At 38.8% G+C, this 17,677-nt stretch overlaps 1 protein-coding gene across 5 annotated transcripts in view; it reads right to left on the minus strand.

Annotated features, from left to right (window-relative positions):
* The window catches only part of KIAA1107 (KIAA1107 ortholog), a 131,705-nt gene that overhangs the window by 54,224 nt on the left and 59,804 nt on the right, over window positions 1–17,677 (minus strand). For 2 of the 5 annotated variants that reach the window (XM_027838025.1, XM_027838029.1), the window contains 2 exons: window positions 5,436–5,516; window positions 1,869–1,965 (listed from right to left, as the gene is read on the minus strand). In XM_027838025.1, the coding sequence (XP_027693826.1) occupies window positions 1,869–1,965; window positions 5,436–5,516 (178 nt within the window). Of the gene's footprint in view, window positions 1–1,868; window positions 1,966–5,435; window positions 5,517–6,821; window positions 7,173–13,362; window positions 13,537–17,677 lie in introns of those variants that run through there. The other 3 variants (XM_027838027.1, XM_027838028.1, XM_027838026.1) reach the window with 3 other exon arrangements.

Genomic DNA, 17,677 nt, shown 5'->3' on the forward strand with positions numbered 1-17,677 from the left:
GGTGAATAGGGGGATAAGGGTTATAGGAGTGATAAAAGGGGAAGGGAGTTTTCATCTAGTCAGTCTTTGACAAATTCTTTGATTCCTAATCACAGGCATTAGGAAAGGAAAGGGTTTGCTATCCATGGGTCGGTAATAGTTGAGTGACCACCATCATCATTGCCACCTTCATCTTTGGTCCTAAGCTGACTGGATCTGGCAATAAGAGGCCTATTGTTTGGGCCCTGGCTGGTCAGAGAGCAGTAGAATTTTTCACTGACCATAGCCCAAGCCCCAGGACTAACAGTAACTAGAGGAGGGGGAGTCTCTTGTCCTCAGCAGGTCTGGGGACGTGGTGAATACGGCTCTGTACTGATTACTGGGTAGGAGATTTGCTCACTCTCTCCAGTCTAACTTCCTTGCTGATGCTTTGACATTGGCCCTGACTGGATCTTCCTGCCTACCAATCCTTCCTGGAAGCTACATTTTGTTTTTTGTTTTTTGCATATTTTTATAGTCCTGAATATAGCAATCCCCATATTGAGTGGTGGGCAAAAGAGAAAAGGACAAGCAAGGAATACACTTCCCCTTAACAGTGATGGTTTGTTCATTTTTTGTAGGAAAAAAAAATGAGATGCCTCAAGGAAAAGACCAAAAAAAAAAGTCCTATTTTAAATGATTGTGACTCAAATGAAATTTTAATTCTATTTGCAACCCCTTCAAGTACAAGTTTCTTTATGATGTTGGGTCATGCTGTGGTTACATGAATCCTTCAAATCAGATACATACTTTCCTCCCTCCACTCAGGAAACCAACAAGTGAATCTTAGTTTTTTGTGAAAAAGAAGAAAACCACAAAATGGATAATCAACATTCCTGGAAATGATTGGAAATGGCGATTATATATCCTAGATAACTAAAATATCCATCTACTTGAAATTATTTACAAGTTCATATATTTAATGATTGTATCCTATATACTTTTTTCCCTTCTGAATCACATTCCTTTATTTCTTCAAATATTTTATTTTTTTAATTACATGTAAAATTTTTTAACAATCATTTAAAAAAATTTTCCATTTAAATGATATTTTATTTTTTCTAATTACATTTTTTTTAACATTATAACATTCACTTTTTAAAAATTTTGAGTTCCAAATGTTCTCCCTCCCTCCCTCCTCTCCCTAAAAATGGTAAGCAATTTGATATATATACTGTCTACTTTTAAAATGAGTTAAGGCAGGTAGAATAAAGCACAGTGGATGGTAAGATACATAAAAACATAACAGAGGCAGTCTAAAGGAATATGTAGATACTTTCAGGCACTTGGAGTGAGAATATTATATCACTTGAACAGTGAATTTCCCTCTAAAATTTCTCTAAAATTTTACTAATGCAAAAAGGCAAACAATTTGTTATAGAGGTTTGTTTTCTGACAAATAGAAAGCATACATTTGTATGCTTTATTTGTAAAAATAAATTTTTTCCCAAAACTAAATGCAAGGGAATAATTTATTGTATTGCATGGATCCTTAGACAAATAAATTAGTGCATAATTAAAATTCCCAACCAAAATGAAGATATACTGACAGATTTCTTATCAGTCTTCTATAAAGACAAAGAGTTTAACATTAAATCATAGCCTAGTGAAGGCATTTCTGGAAGGCTCTGAGATACTGTGATCCAGGTACTTTGCTTTATGATGGTCTAACTTAATGCTTGCTAAATACTTAAGACTGATTGATTTCTCAGCTGGGATCACCTTTTTCTACGAGCAGCATGCTCTTAGTATTATAAAGAGCTGAACATTATTTTCTCTTGGAATTCAAAATCCTCTGGGTATTTTAGGTCTATACACTGGATACAAGGTTTCAGAGATACAGTACATACCTTTTGGAAGAAATTACAGTAATCTCTTTTAAGAATATAAAGTGTTACTTCTTTCAACCCTTCTAATCCATACATATCTGCCAGGTTCAGTATCTGACTAAAGCAAAAAGAGTAATGATCAAAATCAGACAAATAGATTTTGTAATCACAAACAAAATTTGCTTAGAAAACAGAGTACAAATTACTTCCACTTCTTTTTGTTCTAAATAACAAAATGCATGTTTTATTGTAGATATCAGTAAGGATGGTACCATCTGAATGAAGGACTTGCTACTTCATCAGTGGCGATCAAATGGAATAAAGGAAGGCAAATCAACTCAAATCTCTTGTGCCTTTCAGGGACAAGTTATTTGCCCATATTTGTATAAGTAAGGAAGTAAAAGACAATTCAACGAACAGTGAACTTAATGGGATAAGAAAGGAGAAGATCTCTCAGTAAAAAATAATTTAATGTTTATTAAATTATATATAAATTTATTTAAAATAATTTAAATAAGTCAAATCTGCCATGGAAGCCAATGATTTTTTTACAACTGCAAATTAACTCCTCAGTGCTATCTCACAAGGCTAAGAAATGCCAAGATCATCTAGGAAAACAGAGAGGATGGCAAGGCTCTTCAATGACCCCAGAAATACTAGTCTGGTCAGTTTCTATTGTTCTTTTTTAAAACACCAAAGGGAAAACAGATTTTTTTATTCAAAGTACAGCTCTTCTCCCACAAAATACTGTTTACTTTAATAGAAGACATGTTACAATCTATCTTAGACAAATATTAATATTTGCAGGGATTAATGCAATCTATAACCATATTGCTATATGGAAAAAATTTGAATCTGGACCAACTTCTTAGATTATCATTTCTATTTTAACCTATCAATAAAAGTCTCATTCCTGACAATTAGCTTCCTTGAACAATTACCACAGTAAAGATAAAGAAAAAGCCCTATATTTAAGTCATAGAATTAGTTACTTATTAGTAATTATAATCAGTAATTATAACAATAAAAAACACTGAATAAGCAACCATCAGTTAATGGGCAATTTTGACCTGCTTATTTTTTTGGAAGTATCTAAGAGAACCATGTCATACAGGGCACAGTGACCAGTCTAGAGAAAAGTCATTTCGTCTACACTACTGTTACTGAACCTCAGTTTTAAACAAACAATGCTAAATTAAATCACAAGAGGCAGTAAGACATAGCCAGCTTCAGAGTCAGGAAGACCTAGTTCAAGTTTTTCCTCAGACACATCCTGAAGATGTGACATTGGGCAAATCACTTATCCTTAAAGTTGCCAAATGAAATCACAAATCTGGACAACTCCACTTCCCAACCTCAATTAATTCCCAGCCAACATCCCTACTAAAGAGAGGGAGAACACTTTAGAACAGGGGAATCTATCATGATTTTTTGAGGGTGGGTAGAGAATTATCTAATTGTTTTATTACTTTTACTCTAAATTACAACTGTACTCCAGTACTTCATGGACTGTACACATAAAATGCAGATGATGAAATCCGTGACCTATTGCAGCTTACACTGTGAATGAGAAGACAAAATATGAAGAGACAAAAGAAAACAATTGCCAAACAACATTGGAAAAAGTAAAAGATGATATAATGAAACAATAAATCCAAATGCTAAGGGGATAGGCAGGCATAAGAGTAGGAAGACTTATCACAGAATATACAGATTTGGAGTTGGAAAGGACTTTGGAGGCCAGGGAGTCTAATCCTTCATATTTGCAGATAGGCGAACTGAAATACAAGACCCATGAAGGACCTTGCCCAGGTCACAGTGCTGGCTCAGTGTCTAAGGTAGGATTCAAACTCAAATCTTCCTGACTCCAAGTTCAGTATGTCAACCTGCCTTTCAACATTAAAATGAGTTGTGACCTTAGAACACACAATAGCTAATAATAGGGAGAAATGAAGACCTAGAAGCTTGTTGAACAGCAAGGAGATTCAAGAGAGGTCCGTAGATGCATTCACATTTAGTAAGATCTAATGGAGAGAATCAAATTTTTAAATGTGTGAACTGACTCTTCTGGTTATTCGGCCCATACTCCCCCTAGTCATTCAGTTACCTTTCTCACATTCGTTCTCTTCTCTTCTGCCACCGGAAGGAGAGGTCCTAATCACCACTCCCATGGAGTAACCAGAAATTCTGTCCTACAGTTCTTCCTTCAAACCTATTTCATTTAGCTTAGTCCAGTCATGGCCCTCATTCCTTTGCTGAAAACCCTTCAAAACTATGTATTACCTATTACTTGAAGTTCACCCTCCATTGTCAAGAATTCCAGAGCTTCCATTACCTACTAGCTAACATCCAATCTTCGCAGCGTCCTCCCCATGAATTCTGTATTCCAGCCAAACTAGACACTAGCCATCTGTGATATATGTCCCATGCTTGAATGTCCTTTGTTAATGTGTCTCTTTCCTGTATGGAATGTAATCCCCTCACTCTGTCCTCCCTCCTCCCTCCCTTTATTGAACCCTTAAGGATCTTTAAAAGACCAAATTAAATGGCATCTCCTGCAGGAGGCCTTTCCTAACGTCTCTAATTGCTGATATCCTTTCTCTTCCACTGACTTCACATGCCACTTTGCTTGTTCCACTCATGCATTTATATTATTCTGTATTACTGTTAGTTGTGTCATATTTCTCTTTTAGAACGTAAGCTCCATGAGATAAGGGACTGGGTCTTACATAAACTGTTGCCTCTCTTGACATCTAGCACAGGGCTCTGCATAAAAGGCCTACTGTATGCAGAGCATTTAATGTTTGTTGACTTTTAACAATAAGAAATTTTCATACAGGTTTACAGTAGCAAACTATCAATATTCAGTCCGGCTCCTTCCTAGAATTTTCTTCGATGGAATACTATTAATAAATGTAATAGAATAATATCAAAAGGAAAAACAATTTTAGGAGAATTAAACTTATAAATGCTCATATTTTTATTCTTTTGGAGCTAGCATACAAACAAAAAACCAAGTTCTCAGAAAAATTGACTAAGGGAGGGTCGAACTTTAATCTATTAGCTTTTTAATAAATTAGGTGGGCAGTTCACTGAGTTGGCATTGTGTAGTATAATAAATGCTTTATTGACATGAGCTTAACTACCTACATTACCAAATAAGTCTAATCTGTGTTAATTTTGTTCTAGTAAAGATAGAATCTAATACTCCACACAAATACTGACTTTCAGTTCAAAATTCACAAAAAGTTTAGTATAAAGTTAAAATTACATTTATGTAAAGACACTGAAACTTATCCTATCATGAAAATAAAGTTTCTTATAGATACGAAAACTTTGCTAAAGATTAATCCATACAACAATTAGACCATCATTTCTTCTAAACAAACAAGCAAAAGCATTATTTCTAGATCTTTTAAAAAGCATACTTTTAATATATTTTTTAAAAACAGTAAAAGTGATGTTTATAAAACAAAAATACTTAAATTGATGTTTGTTTCATTAGTCCTATAATACATAATTCATTAAGATAGAAACAAAGAATCAATATACGCAAAGAATTAAAAATCTAAAAAGGTAAATACATACCCTGCATTAGCTTTATTTGGAAAGCCCAGTGTCCCTCCATATATAAAATGCATCATAACATTCATTTCTATTGGTTTTACACTGAAAAATAAAAGTGCCATTAGCACATATACAGGAATAATAAATTTTCTTATATTTCACATATATACTTGAAAGACTGAAATAGTGTTTCACTAAAATTTTTCTTTGTGTAAAATATAATGAGGGAAAATTCTAGTAGTTCAAATTCCCAAATATTTCACAATAACCATACGTACAATCTCATTATATAATAATCACTATTGTTATATTTATATATGTAAAGCACTAAAGTTAAAAAAACACTATTGTAATTTGTAAATGTCATAAAATGTAATTGAGTATGATCAAATCAAACAATATTAGTTAATTAGTTAGTGAGAAATGACAACTGTTAAATTATTACCCCTGAAATATTATGGGAGCAAGAGGAAAGACTTTAGGACATGGGGTGGATTTTCTATGGAGAATTTATGGAGAACTCTATGCTATGCAAAGGCATGAATATATTAACTTATACATTATGAAATCAAAGGACAATCCCCATGTAGATCAAAATTCTTTTTCTGCCCTTGAATTTTTCTGGCCAGTATTTTTAAAATGTTAATTCCCACATTTACAGATTAAACTATTACAACTGACAGTATGTAACAGATGTATATACGTGCAAAAAACCACATTTATTTAAGCACAGGACTAAGTAAACATCAATTATCAAAAATTCAGAGGAAAAAAGATCTAAGAAAAAAGAAAAACCTTGGCCAGAAAGAATACTGGTATTCTATTTTCTTTAGCCACAAATGATCCAATTTAAAGATTACATAGCAAACATAACCTATTTGTTTGGATGAACTGCAAGAGAAAGCTAACATACTAGATGACAGAATAAGGATATAAAAAGGTTGCTATAGGGCTAGCAAATAATATAATACTTAATAGGAATAACTTAGAATAAAAAATATCAAATGTAAAGGTACAGGACAACAGAGGTGGAGCTAGACAACTCTTCTTATGAAAAAAAGGATCTAGAGGCTGTGAACTGAAAGTCAGTATTTGTCAAATGGGTAAGATGGCAGCCCAAAAGTTAACAATCTTAGGCTGCATTAACAAAGGCACACTGCTGGGAAAAGGAGAATTGGGATTCCCACTGTGCCCTGCCCTGCAATGACCAGGAAGGGAACAGACTTTAATGACAGAGAACATCAGGGGAAGGGGCTTTAGTGGCCAGCTAGTAGAACCCATGCCTGAAAAAGAGCTACCATGTAACACGCTTTGTTCATCATCTACGTCTTCTAGACCCCTACCTATGAAGGCACCTTATTCCCCTTAACAGTGATGATTGGTAGGTTGTTTTTCTTGACATCATACCTAAATTTTCCTTGTTACAATTTCTACCCATTACTCCTGGTTCTGCTACCAAAGGCAAAATAGGTCATCCATGTGAAAGCCTTTCACAGACATGAAGACTGATATTAAGTCTCTTTTTGAGTTTTTTTTTTTCCAGGCTGTATTTCCCAATTCTTCATTCGAGTCTCTTTGTCATCTTGGTCACCTTCTTCTGTCTGGGCTCCAGCTGATCAGTATCAAACTGTATTGCTCAGAAAATTGGGCAACTCAACAGCCCTTTTTCCTCCCTTGGACCTAGCCCTTGGCCCTGCAGTACCTGATGGGTACATACATGTAGTCAGTTTTCTTTTTCCCCTCATCCTTTAAATATGTTCAAAGTGCAACCAGAGAGGTAAAGGGCTTAAACTTCAAGACATATAATAGCTATCACGATAACTAGCTAACATTGATACAGTGCTTTCTGGTTTGCAAAGTGCTTTATGTTATCTCATGTGAGGATATCAAAGGAGGTAGGGATGTTTAGCCTTGAGAAGAGAAGACTCAGGGTACGCCTGACAGTTTTCTTCAAGTCTTTGGAGGACTGTCAGTTGGAAGTGGAACAGCGTTATTCTTTTTGGCTTCGACTTTGGTGAACCTTGGAGAAATGGGTAGAAGTTACAGAAAAGCAGATTTAGGTTTGAGCGGAGGAAAACCTTTCTAACAATTTGAGGTGTCCAAAACTAGAATGGGCTATACCAGGAAGTTGGGAATTCTTGCTCCCTTCAGGCTATGAAGCAGAGGCTGGATGACTCCTTGTGAGGTAAAGAGCGGGGCTGAACTTGATGACCTCTTAAGTTTCGGCCCACTCTGAGGTGCTGTAATGCTGTGACATGATCATCTATTTAAGGATGAGAATGGACTTCAGAGAGCACACTCCCAGGGGAATATTGCTTTTAAATCATCCCTCACAGACGACCCTCCAATTATGGCTTTAAAATGGTCAGTGAAGGGGAGATCACAGTCCTTTGGGACACAGCTCTATTCATCAAGAAGTCCCTCCATATGTAAAGCTGAAATTTGTTTCTTTGTAACTTCTATCCATTGGCTCCAGTGTGGTCTAAAGGAACAAAGAACACTGAGCCCCAACTGTGGTCTTCCCTTTTTCAGCCGAGACAAATGGTTCTTCTAAAGGACGTGACGTCGAGGCCCTTCAATATCCCAGTCGTCCTCCTCTGCACACAGTCCAGTTTGGCAAGACCCTTATTAAAATTGAGAAATGAATGGGAGGTAAGATAGTGGAAAATGAAGTAGGACTCCTCTTTGCTGTCACTGTAAAGGTGGGAGCAAGGTTAGGTAACATTCCACAGAGTATCAGATGGGACTGGCGAGTTTTGCTTAATTCTTTTTTTTCCTACTCACAAGAGAAGCAATCTAGAAGGGGAGGAAGGTAATGAAAGCAAGGGGATTACATCCAGAAGTGGCTGGAATGTGAAAACAAAAAATATTAATAAAACTATTAAAGAATAAAACATCCATGCTAACAAAATAGTACTGTCTAGCTTGCTTTCAGTGATCTAAACACCATATTCATTTATCCATTAAATATTTATATACATGGCAAGTATCTAATGACATTTAAGATATAGTCTGTGACCTCAAGAAGTTTATAATTTGATGAAACAACAGCTGACATTTACGTAAGATTTCAGGTTTAAAGAGCACATTATATCATTATCTCATTTGATCCTCATAAAATGCTAAGTGAGCAGTAAGGATAGTATTATCCAAATTTTATAGATGAGGAAATTGAGGCTCAATGATGTTAAAAAAGTTGTCCATTGGTGGAATTTGTAACTAAGTTTTTCCTGGCTTCACACCCAATACTTTCTATCATACTATAAAGTATTTTATTTTATCTTTTATTTTTATCAAGACAAATTTATTTTTAAAACTTAATGGGGGGGTGCAGCTAGGTGGCGCAGTAGATAGAGCTCCAGCCTTGGAGTCAGGAGGACCTGAGTTCAAATGCGGCCTCACAGACACATGACACTTACTGGCTGTGTGACCCTAGGCAAGTCACTTAACCCTGATTGCCTCATCAAAAAAAAAAAAAGAAAGAAAGAAAGAAAGAAAGAAAGAAAAAGAAAAAAGAAAAAAAAAAGAAAAAAACTTAATGGGAAAACATGTTGCTGGTGCTGTAATGCTCCCAAAGTACCTCCATCCTCAGCAAATCATGCTTCACACATAACAGGCTCTTAATACATGCTTTTTCATGGATTTATTCAGTCAGTGCAAATGATCACAGTTTGAGAAATTCTGGATTGTTTTAACATTCCTTGGTGTGGTTTTTTTGTATTTATTTGTTTTTTAAAATTTATTTTTAGTTTTCAACACTCACTTCCACAAGATTTTGAGTTTCAAATTTCCCCCATCTCTCCCCTCCCCCAAGGCCAAGACAGCATATATTCTGAATACCCCTTCCCCTAATCTGCCCTCCTTTATATTACCCCCCCACCCCATCTTATCCCCTTCCCCTTCTATTTTCCTGCAGGGCAGGATAGATTTCTATACCCCATTATCTATATACCTTATTTCCCAGTTGCATGTAAAAACAATTTTTAACGTTCATTTTGAAAACTTTGGGTTCCAAATTCTCTCCCTCCCTCCCCACCCATCCTCATTGAGACAGCATGCAACTTGATATAGTTTGTTCATATGTAGTCATGCAAAACACTTCCATAATAGTCATGTTGTGAAAAACAAACTATATTTCCCTTCACCCTATCCCACCCCGTTTATTCTATTCTCTCCTTTAACCCTGCCCCTCTTTAAAAGTGTTTGCTTCTGATTACCCCCTGCCCCAATCTGCCCTCCCTTCTATCATCCCCCCTCTTATCCCCTTCCCCCCCTCATTTTCCTGTAGGGTAAGACAGATTTCCATACCCAATTGAGTATGTATGTTATTCCCTCCTTCAGCCAAATCTGATGACAGTAAGATTCACTCATTCCCTCTCATCTTCCCCCACTTCCCCTCCACTGTAAAAACTTTTTCTTGTCTGTTTTATGTGAGATAATTTACCCCATTCTACCTCTCCCTTTCTCCTTCTCCCAGTATAATCCTCTCTCACCCCTTAATTTTATTTTTTAGATATCATACCTTCATCCTCAACTCACCCTGTGCCAGCCATATATATAATACTGAGAAAGGTCTCATGAGTTACAAATATCATCTTCTCATGTAGGAATATAAACAGTTCGACTTTAATAAGTCCCTTATAATTTCTCTTTCATGTTTACCTTTTTATGCTTCTCTTGAATTTTGTATTTGAAAGTCAAATTTTCTATTCAGCTCTGATCTTTTCATCAAGAATGCTTCTATTTCACTGAATGTCTATTTTTCCCCTTGAAGGTTTATACTCAGTTTTGCTGGGTAGGTAATTCTTGGTTTTAATCCTAGCTCCTTTGACTTGCAGAATATCATATTCTAAGCCCTCTGGTCCCTTAACGTAGAAGCTGCTAAATCTTGTGTTATTCTAACTGTGTTTCCACTATACTTGCATTGTTTCTTTCTGGATGCTTGTAGTATTTTCTCCTTGACCTGGGAACTCTGGAATTTGACTACAATATTCCTAGGAGTTTTCCCTTGGGAATCTCTTTCAGGAGGTGATTGGTGGATTGTTTCCATTTCTATTTTACCCTCTGGTTCTAGAATATCAGAGCAGTTTTCCTTGATAATTTCTTGAAAGATGATGTCTAGGCTCTTTTTTTGATCATGGCTTTCAGGTAGTCCAATAATTTTTAAATTATCTCTCCTGGACCTATTTTTCAGGTCAGTTGTTTTTCCAATGAGATATTTCACATTGTCTTCTATTTTTTCATTCTTTTGTTTTTGTTTTATAATTTCTTGATTTCTCATAAAGTCATTAGCTTCCATTTGCTCCATTCTAATTTTTAAGGAAGTCTTTTCTTCAATGAGCTTTTGGACTTCCTTTTCCATTTGGCCAATTCTGCTTTTATTCTTCTCCTTATTGGCTTTTTGGATGTCTTTTGCCATTTAGGTTAGGCTATTTTTAAGGTGTTATTTTCTTCAGTATTTTTTTTTTGGGTCTCCTTTAGCAACCTGTTAACTTGTTTTTCATGATTTTCTTGCATCACTCTGATTTCTCTTCCCAGTTTTTCCTCTATTTCTCTTATTTGCTTCTCAAAATCCTTTTTGAGCTCTTCCATGGCCTGGAACTGATTCATATTTTTCTTAGAGGCTTTGGATGTAGGAGCCTTGACTTTGTCTTCTTCTGGTTGTATGTCTCACTCTTCTTTGTCACCAAAGTAAGACTCTATGGTCTGACTTTTTTTGTGCTGTTTGTTCATGTTCCCAGTCAATTACTCTCTGTTAAGGTAGGGGTCTCCTTCCAGTGTGGAGAATGTACTGTCCTAAGCTTTGGGGGTTTTGTGCAGCTGTTTTTAGAGATACTTCTAGGGACCTGTAAATCTTCAGTTCTTCCAAGGTGGTATGATCAAAGGTGAGGTGTCCAGTCCTTTGCTGGCCTGTGCTCTGGTCTATGAGTGACCACAAGCACTCTTTTCTGTCTTGGAGCTGTGAGGAGGATTCCCTCTCTACTGCCGCCACAAGCTCCACCACACCAGCGCTCCTCCTTGCCCCAGGATCACCAACCAGAACTGCAACTCCAGCAAAGAGATCCCTGCAATCCCCCTCTGATCAGTCACTCAATCTCTCCTCCATCTGTGGGCCGAGAGCTCTGAAAACAGCTGCCACCCCAGGGCTGTGCCGGGACTGGAGCTGAATCATGCTCCTCTCTCACCGAGGTCCAACAGACCTTTCCTACTGACCTTCTAAGTTGTCTTTGGCATTTGTGGGTTGAGATGTCTGGAAACCACCACAGCTCCCCTTGATTCAGTCCCTTCAGGCCTGCTCCAGGTTCCCTGAAGCCCGATGTCTGCCTGTGCGCTCCTTTCCCAGCCCAGCACAACAGACCTTTCCCATTAACCATCCAGGTTGTCTTGGGCTAAAAATTTGTTTCACTCCGTCTTTTTGTGGGTTTTGCTGCTCTAGAATTTGTTTAGAGTCATTTTTTACAGGTATTTGGAGGGGTTTGGGGGACAGCGCAATTAAGTCACTGCTTTTACTCTTGCCATCTTGGCTCCACCCCCACCAAAAAGCATTTTAAAGCTGATGTAGTCACTGTACGGAAAGAATATGGGTCACAGGTAAGAATCATGAATTGGGTAAGTTTAACTAGGCAGGCAGACTAAAAGCTAGGTTCTGAAACAAACAACTCCAAGATCTCCAAGATGCTTTGACCAATAGTTGAGATAGGAATGAGGACTTTTTATTACGAAGGCCATCTAAGGCTTGGGGGTTTGGGGGTGAGGGGCAGAAAAGAACCTTTTTTAGTCTTAAAAGTCCAAGACCTGTTAATACAAGCTCAGCTTCTCACTGGCAGAGGCTAAGTCCTCATATACCTTATTGAGACTGGTATCTCTAGAAAATGTGTTCCTAGGTGGCACAGTGGTTAAGAGCGCTGGACCTGAGTTCAGGAAGACCTGAATTAAAATCTGAACTTAGACATTTACTATGTGATGCTGGGTAAGTCACTCGATCTTTGCCTACCCCAGTTTCCTCAACTGTAAGCTAGAACTAATAATAGCACACTGCTTCCAGGGGTGAGGATGAGATATTTATAAAGCATTTTATTATGCCATATATTCTAGGTCTTCCCTGGTAGCATTCAGGTTTCCCAATAACATAACAGAGATTTTCTCTTTCCTGGAGGCCTTCATCTCATCACCACCCAACAACCATCCCAGCATGGCTGACATCAGCCTTAAAATTCAGGAACTGACACATGGAACAAGCAATGTTTCTAGTTTCAGATGTGTCATTAATTAGTTGTGTGACATGGGATAAATCCTTTTACCTCTCAGAGACTAACTTCCTCCTTTATAAAACGTGAGAACTAGACTGGATGGTCTCTAGGCCTGAGGTTTTTGAGTCTAAAAGATTGATGATACCATTAGAATGTTGGGCCTGGAGTCAAGAAGACGCGAGTTCAAATGCAGCCTCATATACTTACTGGTTGTGCAACCCTGGACAAGCCACTTAACCTGTCTGCCTCAGTTACCTCAAATGAAAAACAGGGATGATAATAATACACCTATTTCATAGGATTGTCATGAGGATCAAACAAGGTATTTCCAAAGCTCTTTGCACAGTGCCTGACACAGTAGGTGCTTAACAAATGCTTATTTCCATCCTTCTATCAAATTATTACAGAGAAGTTAGTCGAATGAGAACTCAGAAAAAAATGGCATTTAGAAGTCATTGTGGACTCTCAAGGATGCTTTCAGTTAGAGAAGGATAAAAAGCCAAAAAATAGGGGGTTACATTATGTATTTTAATCATCTGGTACAAAACAAATATACTTAATTTGTCCCTGCAAAACCAACTTTCTCACAAAATATAGTACAATTAACATTTATAGTAAGTATACGCTAGTCTCCAACTTAACAACAACGTAAGTGACTAGGCTAGTACCCTACGACCCATTACTGCTAAAGATTTCACCTGTTGCCTCTGAATCCTCCAAGGGACCTCGTGCTGGTGCTGAAGTGCTAGTAGCTGCTTTTGCAATCAGCCTACTCTCTAGAACTCTGGAATAAAGAGGAGAAGGTAAGGTGTGACATTCCATCTGACTGTGCACAGGACGACTGGTGGGGAGTGTGAGTATTTGACTTTCATCTCCTGCTATGCCATCCACTGCCTGAGACCTATAGCCTTCAGAGGGAACAGGAGAGGAAAATCGAGACCTCCCATCTGACTGTGCCCCTTCCATTTCATGCTGGGTATGTTGCCTGCCTGATCTCCAGCCTCCTGAGTTGGCTAAGCTAGCCAGTGGGTTTGGATTCCACAAGAAAGGAGAGACACCTGGAATGTTGATCATCACATCTGTTTATTAGCCTTACAAGGGGAATTACAGGGATAAGGACAACTGGGCAGTCCAGGCACAAAACAGTGATCCCAGAAGGAGGGAAAGAAAGGGTGGTACATACATGAAGAAGAGGGGAATGCTTACTCCTACCATGTCACAAGGAGTCTTCTTCTCATGCAGTCATCTTTGGGCCATCTCCAGATGAAGAACTGAAGAACAGCAAGGTGCTGTCAGAGCCTAGGCATTTTATTCACTTTCAGGCTTATCAGGCAAACAGGTGGGTTTTTTTGTTGGGGGGGGTGTCCCACCAGTGGACTTTTCAAATGATACCCGGATTTCCACCAGCAAGTCTTTCAAATAATGTCTATCTTACAGCAGGTAGGTGTCTTTATTGCTCTCAGTGAGCAATAAGGTTTAAAGCTTGCTCCCTATTTAACTCCTCTTGTTAGAGGAGTTTTTCACTTAATGATTAACATGCTCAAGCCTGGTCATACTCTATATATCCCAGTGATTCTCCATCATCAACCACACTGAATCCTCCATTTCTCCCTCACCACCTGATTCCTTATTCCTATCCCCCTCAATGCTTCCAAAGTCCCAACCAAATGTTGCCCACCCTTTCCACTGCATTCTCTGGATTGCCGGTTCCAAAAGTAACAAAATTGTTTTCAAAGTACATATTTTCCTCTCCCACTCCTTCCATCTTCTGGCAGTCACTGCTGACAGCCTCTCTGGCTCCCTTTCTAGCACTGGCTGTACCTTCAATCATTCCCCTCAGCTCACTGGTTGAGGTGAGGGAGTTGGAATGCTCCTTGCTCCCCATTGCCACTTCCAGGTTCTCTTCCTGTTTGTATCACTCAGTAACTTCTCCTTTGAGGGCCCTCTGGATCCACATCTTCCACCCAATCAAAATCCCAACAGCTGCTGTCTACAGACCTCCAGGTCACTCCCCTTCCTTCCTCAATGAGCTCACTGCCTCACAATCTTTGTCTTTTCCCCAATTCCTGCCCTCATTCTAGGGTACTTTAACACACAGACTGACATTTCCTCAAACACCTAAACCACTCAACTCTTTAACCAACCCATTTCCCCTAATCTCCATCTCACTTTAGCCACACACAAAGACAGTTATACCCTTGATCTTGCACACAAATGTGCCACTCATGATTATCACCCACAAATGTACAACCTCCATGTTCAACAACTCTGAAATCCCCTTATCTTATCATAATCTTTGGGCTTGCCACTTCTCCCTCTGACTTTCCTCGCCAAAGCCTACTTTTGTCCACACCATGACCTCTAATCTCAATTCTCTCCTAGGCTACCTTCCCTGAAGTAGCCATCACTCTCTCCTCTCTTCTCCATCTTAACCTCTTGGTGAACCAGTTTAACTTCACACTGTACTCTTCTCAGGTCCCTAGTGCCCTTATTACATCATCAATTGTACCCTGCCAATCCTCAGCTTTAGATCACTCCCACCATCTGCTGCCTTTGCTCCTGTATACACACCACTGAACAAAGGTGGAGAAAATCACACTTCTCTGATTGAGCCCACTACAAATTGAGGTTACATGATCTCAACTTACTTGGGGCCTTACGGCAGCTAAACAATCCTTACATACCTCCCTTAACGACTCTCCACAGCGGCTTTTCCAAACCTTTCCATCCTTCCTCAAACCCCACTCAGCTAAGAACTACCCTCTCAGCTAAGAACTCTGTCTTCTATTTCACTGAAAAGATTGAGGCCATTTGCTGAGAACTCCTTCTTTTCCCTCTGCCTCTTCTCACGTCGCTTTTGCCATTATCTCCTTCACTCATCACTCATGAAGAGATGGCCCCTTCCGTCATTCCCACTCTCTCATTCATCTTCAATCTCTCCCTTTACTAATGCCCAGAGACACGTCCATTCTCCTCTGCTCTCAAAGAACCCTCACTCGACTGCCATCCTGTGACTCTCCGGCCCTCTGTGGCTCAGCTCCGTGAGAAGCATCTGCAACAGGTGCCCCTGCTTCCTCTTCTCTCCGTCTCAAGCCCTCTCCAATCCAGCTTCTGAGGTCGTCATTCAACTGAAATGGCTTTTTCCAAAGCTATAAGTTAATTACTAAGTTTCAAGGAATTTTCCCAGTCCCCATCCCTCTTGACTGTTCTGTAGCCTTTGACCTCATCTCCTTGATATTCTCTTCTCTCTAGGCTTTAGGAACACCACTATCTCCTGGTTATCTTCTACCTATCTGACCACTCCTCAGTCTCCTTTGCTGGGATCCTCATCCAAGTCATATTCACTAACTATGGGTGTGTCCCACGGGGCTCTATCATGGGTGCTCTTCTCCAGCTATAATACTTCACTGGAAAAAAAATACTTCATTAGATGATCTCAGAAGTTCCTATGAATTTAATGACCGTCTCTATGCTGACAATTCTCAAATGTACCTACACAGCCCCAACTTTCTCTCTCGTCACCTCCCGTCTCACATCCCCAATCGCCTTTCAGACATCTCAAACTGGATAATCAGCAGACAATTTAAATCTGACATGTCCAAAACTGAACTCGTTATTTTTCTCCCAAAACCCTCCTCCATTTCAAGCTTGCCTATTACTGTCAACAGTCCCTAGGCGTCATCATCAGCTCCTCACTATCGCTCACCCCACCATATCCAATCTATTGCTAATCAACTGGGACTGTCAATTTCACCTTTGCAACACCTCTTAAATCTGCCTCCTTCCCCCTACAGTATGTAAACAATTAGATAAGCACATATAAGCTATCCTCTGATACTGTTACCACTCTAAAACAGGCCTCATCATCTCATACCAGGACTACGGCAAGTCTCCTGGGTGGTCTGTTTGCCACAAGTCTCTCCCCTTTGTAGTCCATCTTCCATTTAGCCATCAAAGTGGTCTCTCTAAAATTCAGCTCTGACCGTGTCACACCTCTCCTACCCATTCAATAAACTCCAGTAGCCCCCTACCACCTCTAGGATCAAATACAAAAATCCTATGTTTGGAATTCAAAGACCTTCATAGTCTAGGCCCACCATCTTTTAGTCACACCTTACACTCTCTTTCCTCCATGTACTCTCAGTGATACTGGCCTCCTTGTTGTTCCACAAACAAGACAATCCAGCTCTTGGCTCCTGGCATTTTCTCTGGTTGTCCCCCATGCCTGGAATGTTCTCCCTCCACATTTCTACCTCCTGGCTTCTCTAGCTTTCTTCAAGTCTCAACTAAAATCCCACCTTCTGCAGGAAGCCTTTCCCGATCCCTCTTAATCCTAGCACCTTCTCTAGCTTAATTAATCCCTATTTATCCTATACATAGCTTGCTTGTACAGATTTGTTTGCTTGCTGTCTCCTTCATTATATTTTGAGTTTTTTGAGGGCAAGGACTATCTTTTGCCTTACTTTGTATCCCCAGTGTTTAAGAGTGCCTGGCATATAGTAGGCACTTGATAAAAGCTGAATGACTGATATCTGGGGTTTCTGTAACAATGGCTCCAGAAATTCTGGTTTCATGTGCAGGGCAAAGTCAAAACAGCTTCTAGCTTTCTGGACTGGGACTAAGCAGCTATTTTCCCTAGAAGTAATATTTAAAATGGTAGTTAGGATCTTATAGTTCTATTAGCATATTTCAGTTGTACTGCAGATTTTTTTTTAAGTTCTTGTAGGTAAATCTTAAGACCTAACTACTACTGATATAAAGGAAAGTCCAAACTATTAACAATCAAACTTTTGGAAAACAACTGTTTTTTTTAAATTGGCAATTAAGTAGTATTTATCAAGGCTTACTATGTGACAGTCACTGAGGATATAAAGAAAGACAAAAATACAGTCCTTGCTTTCAAAGAGCTAATTTTCTAATGGGGAAAACAGTATGTAAACAATTAAGCACATATATGATATACATAGTGCAAATGGGAAGTAATCTCAGAAGGGAGTAGGAATAATTCTACCA

The sequence above is a fragment of the Vombatus ursinus genome, unplaced genomic scaffold, assembly GCF_900497805.2.
Source record: "Vombatus ursinus unplaced genomic scaffold, bare-nosed wombat genome assembly UNPS02014825.1, whole genome shotgun sequence".
Taxonomy (NCBI): Eukaryota; Metazoa; Chordata; class Mammalia; order Diprotodontia; family Vombatidae; genus Vombatus; species Vombatus ursinus.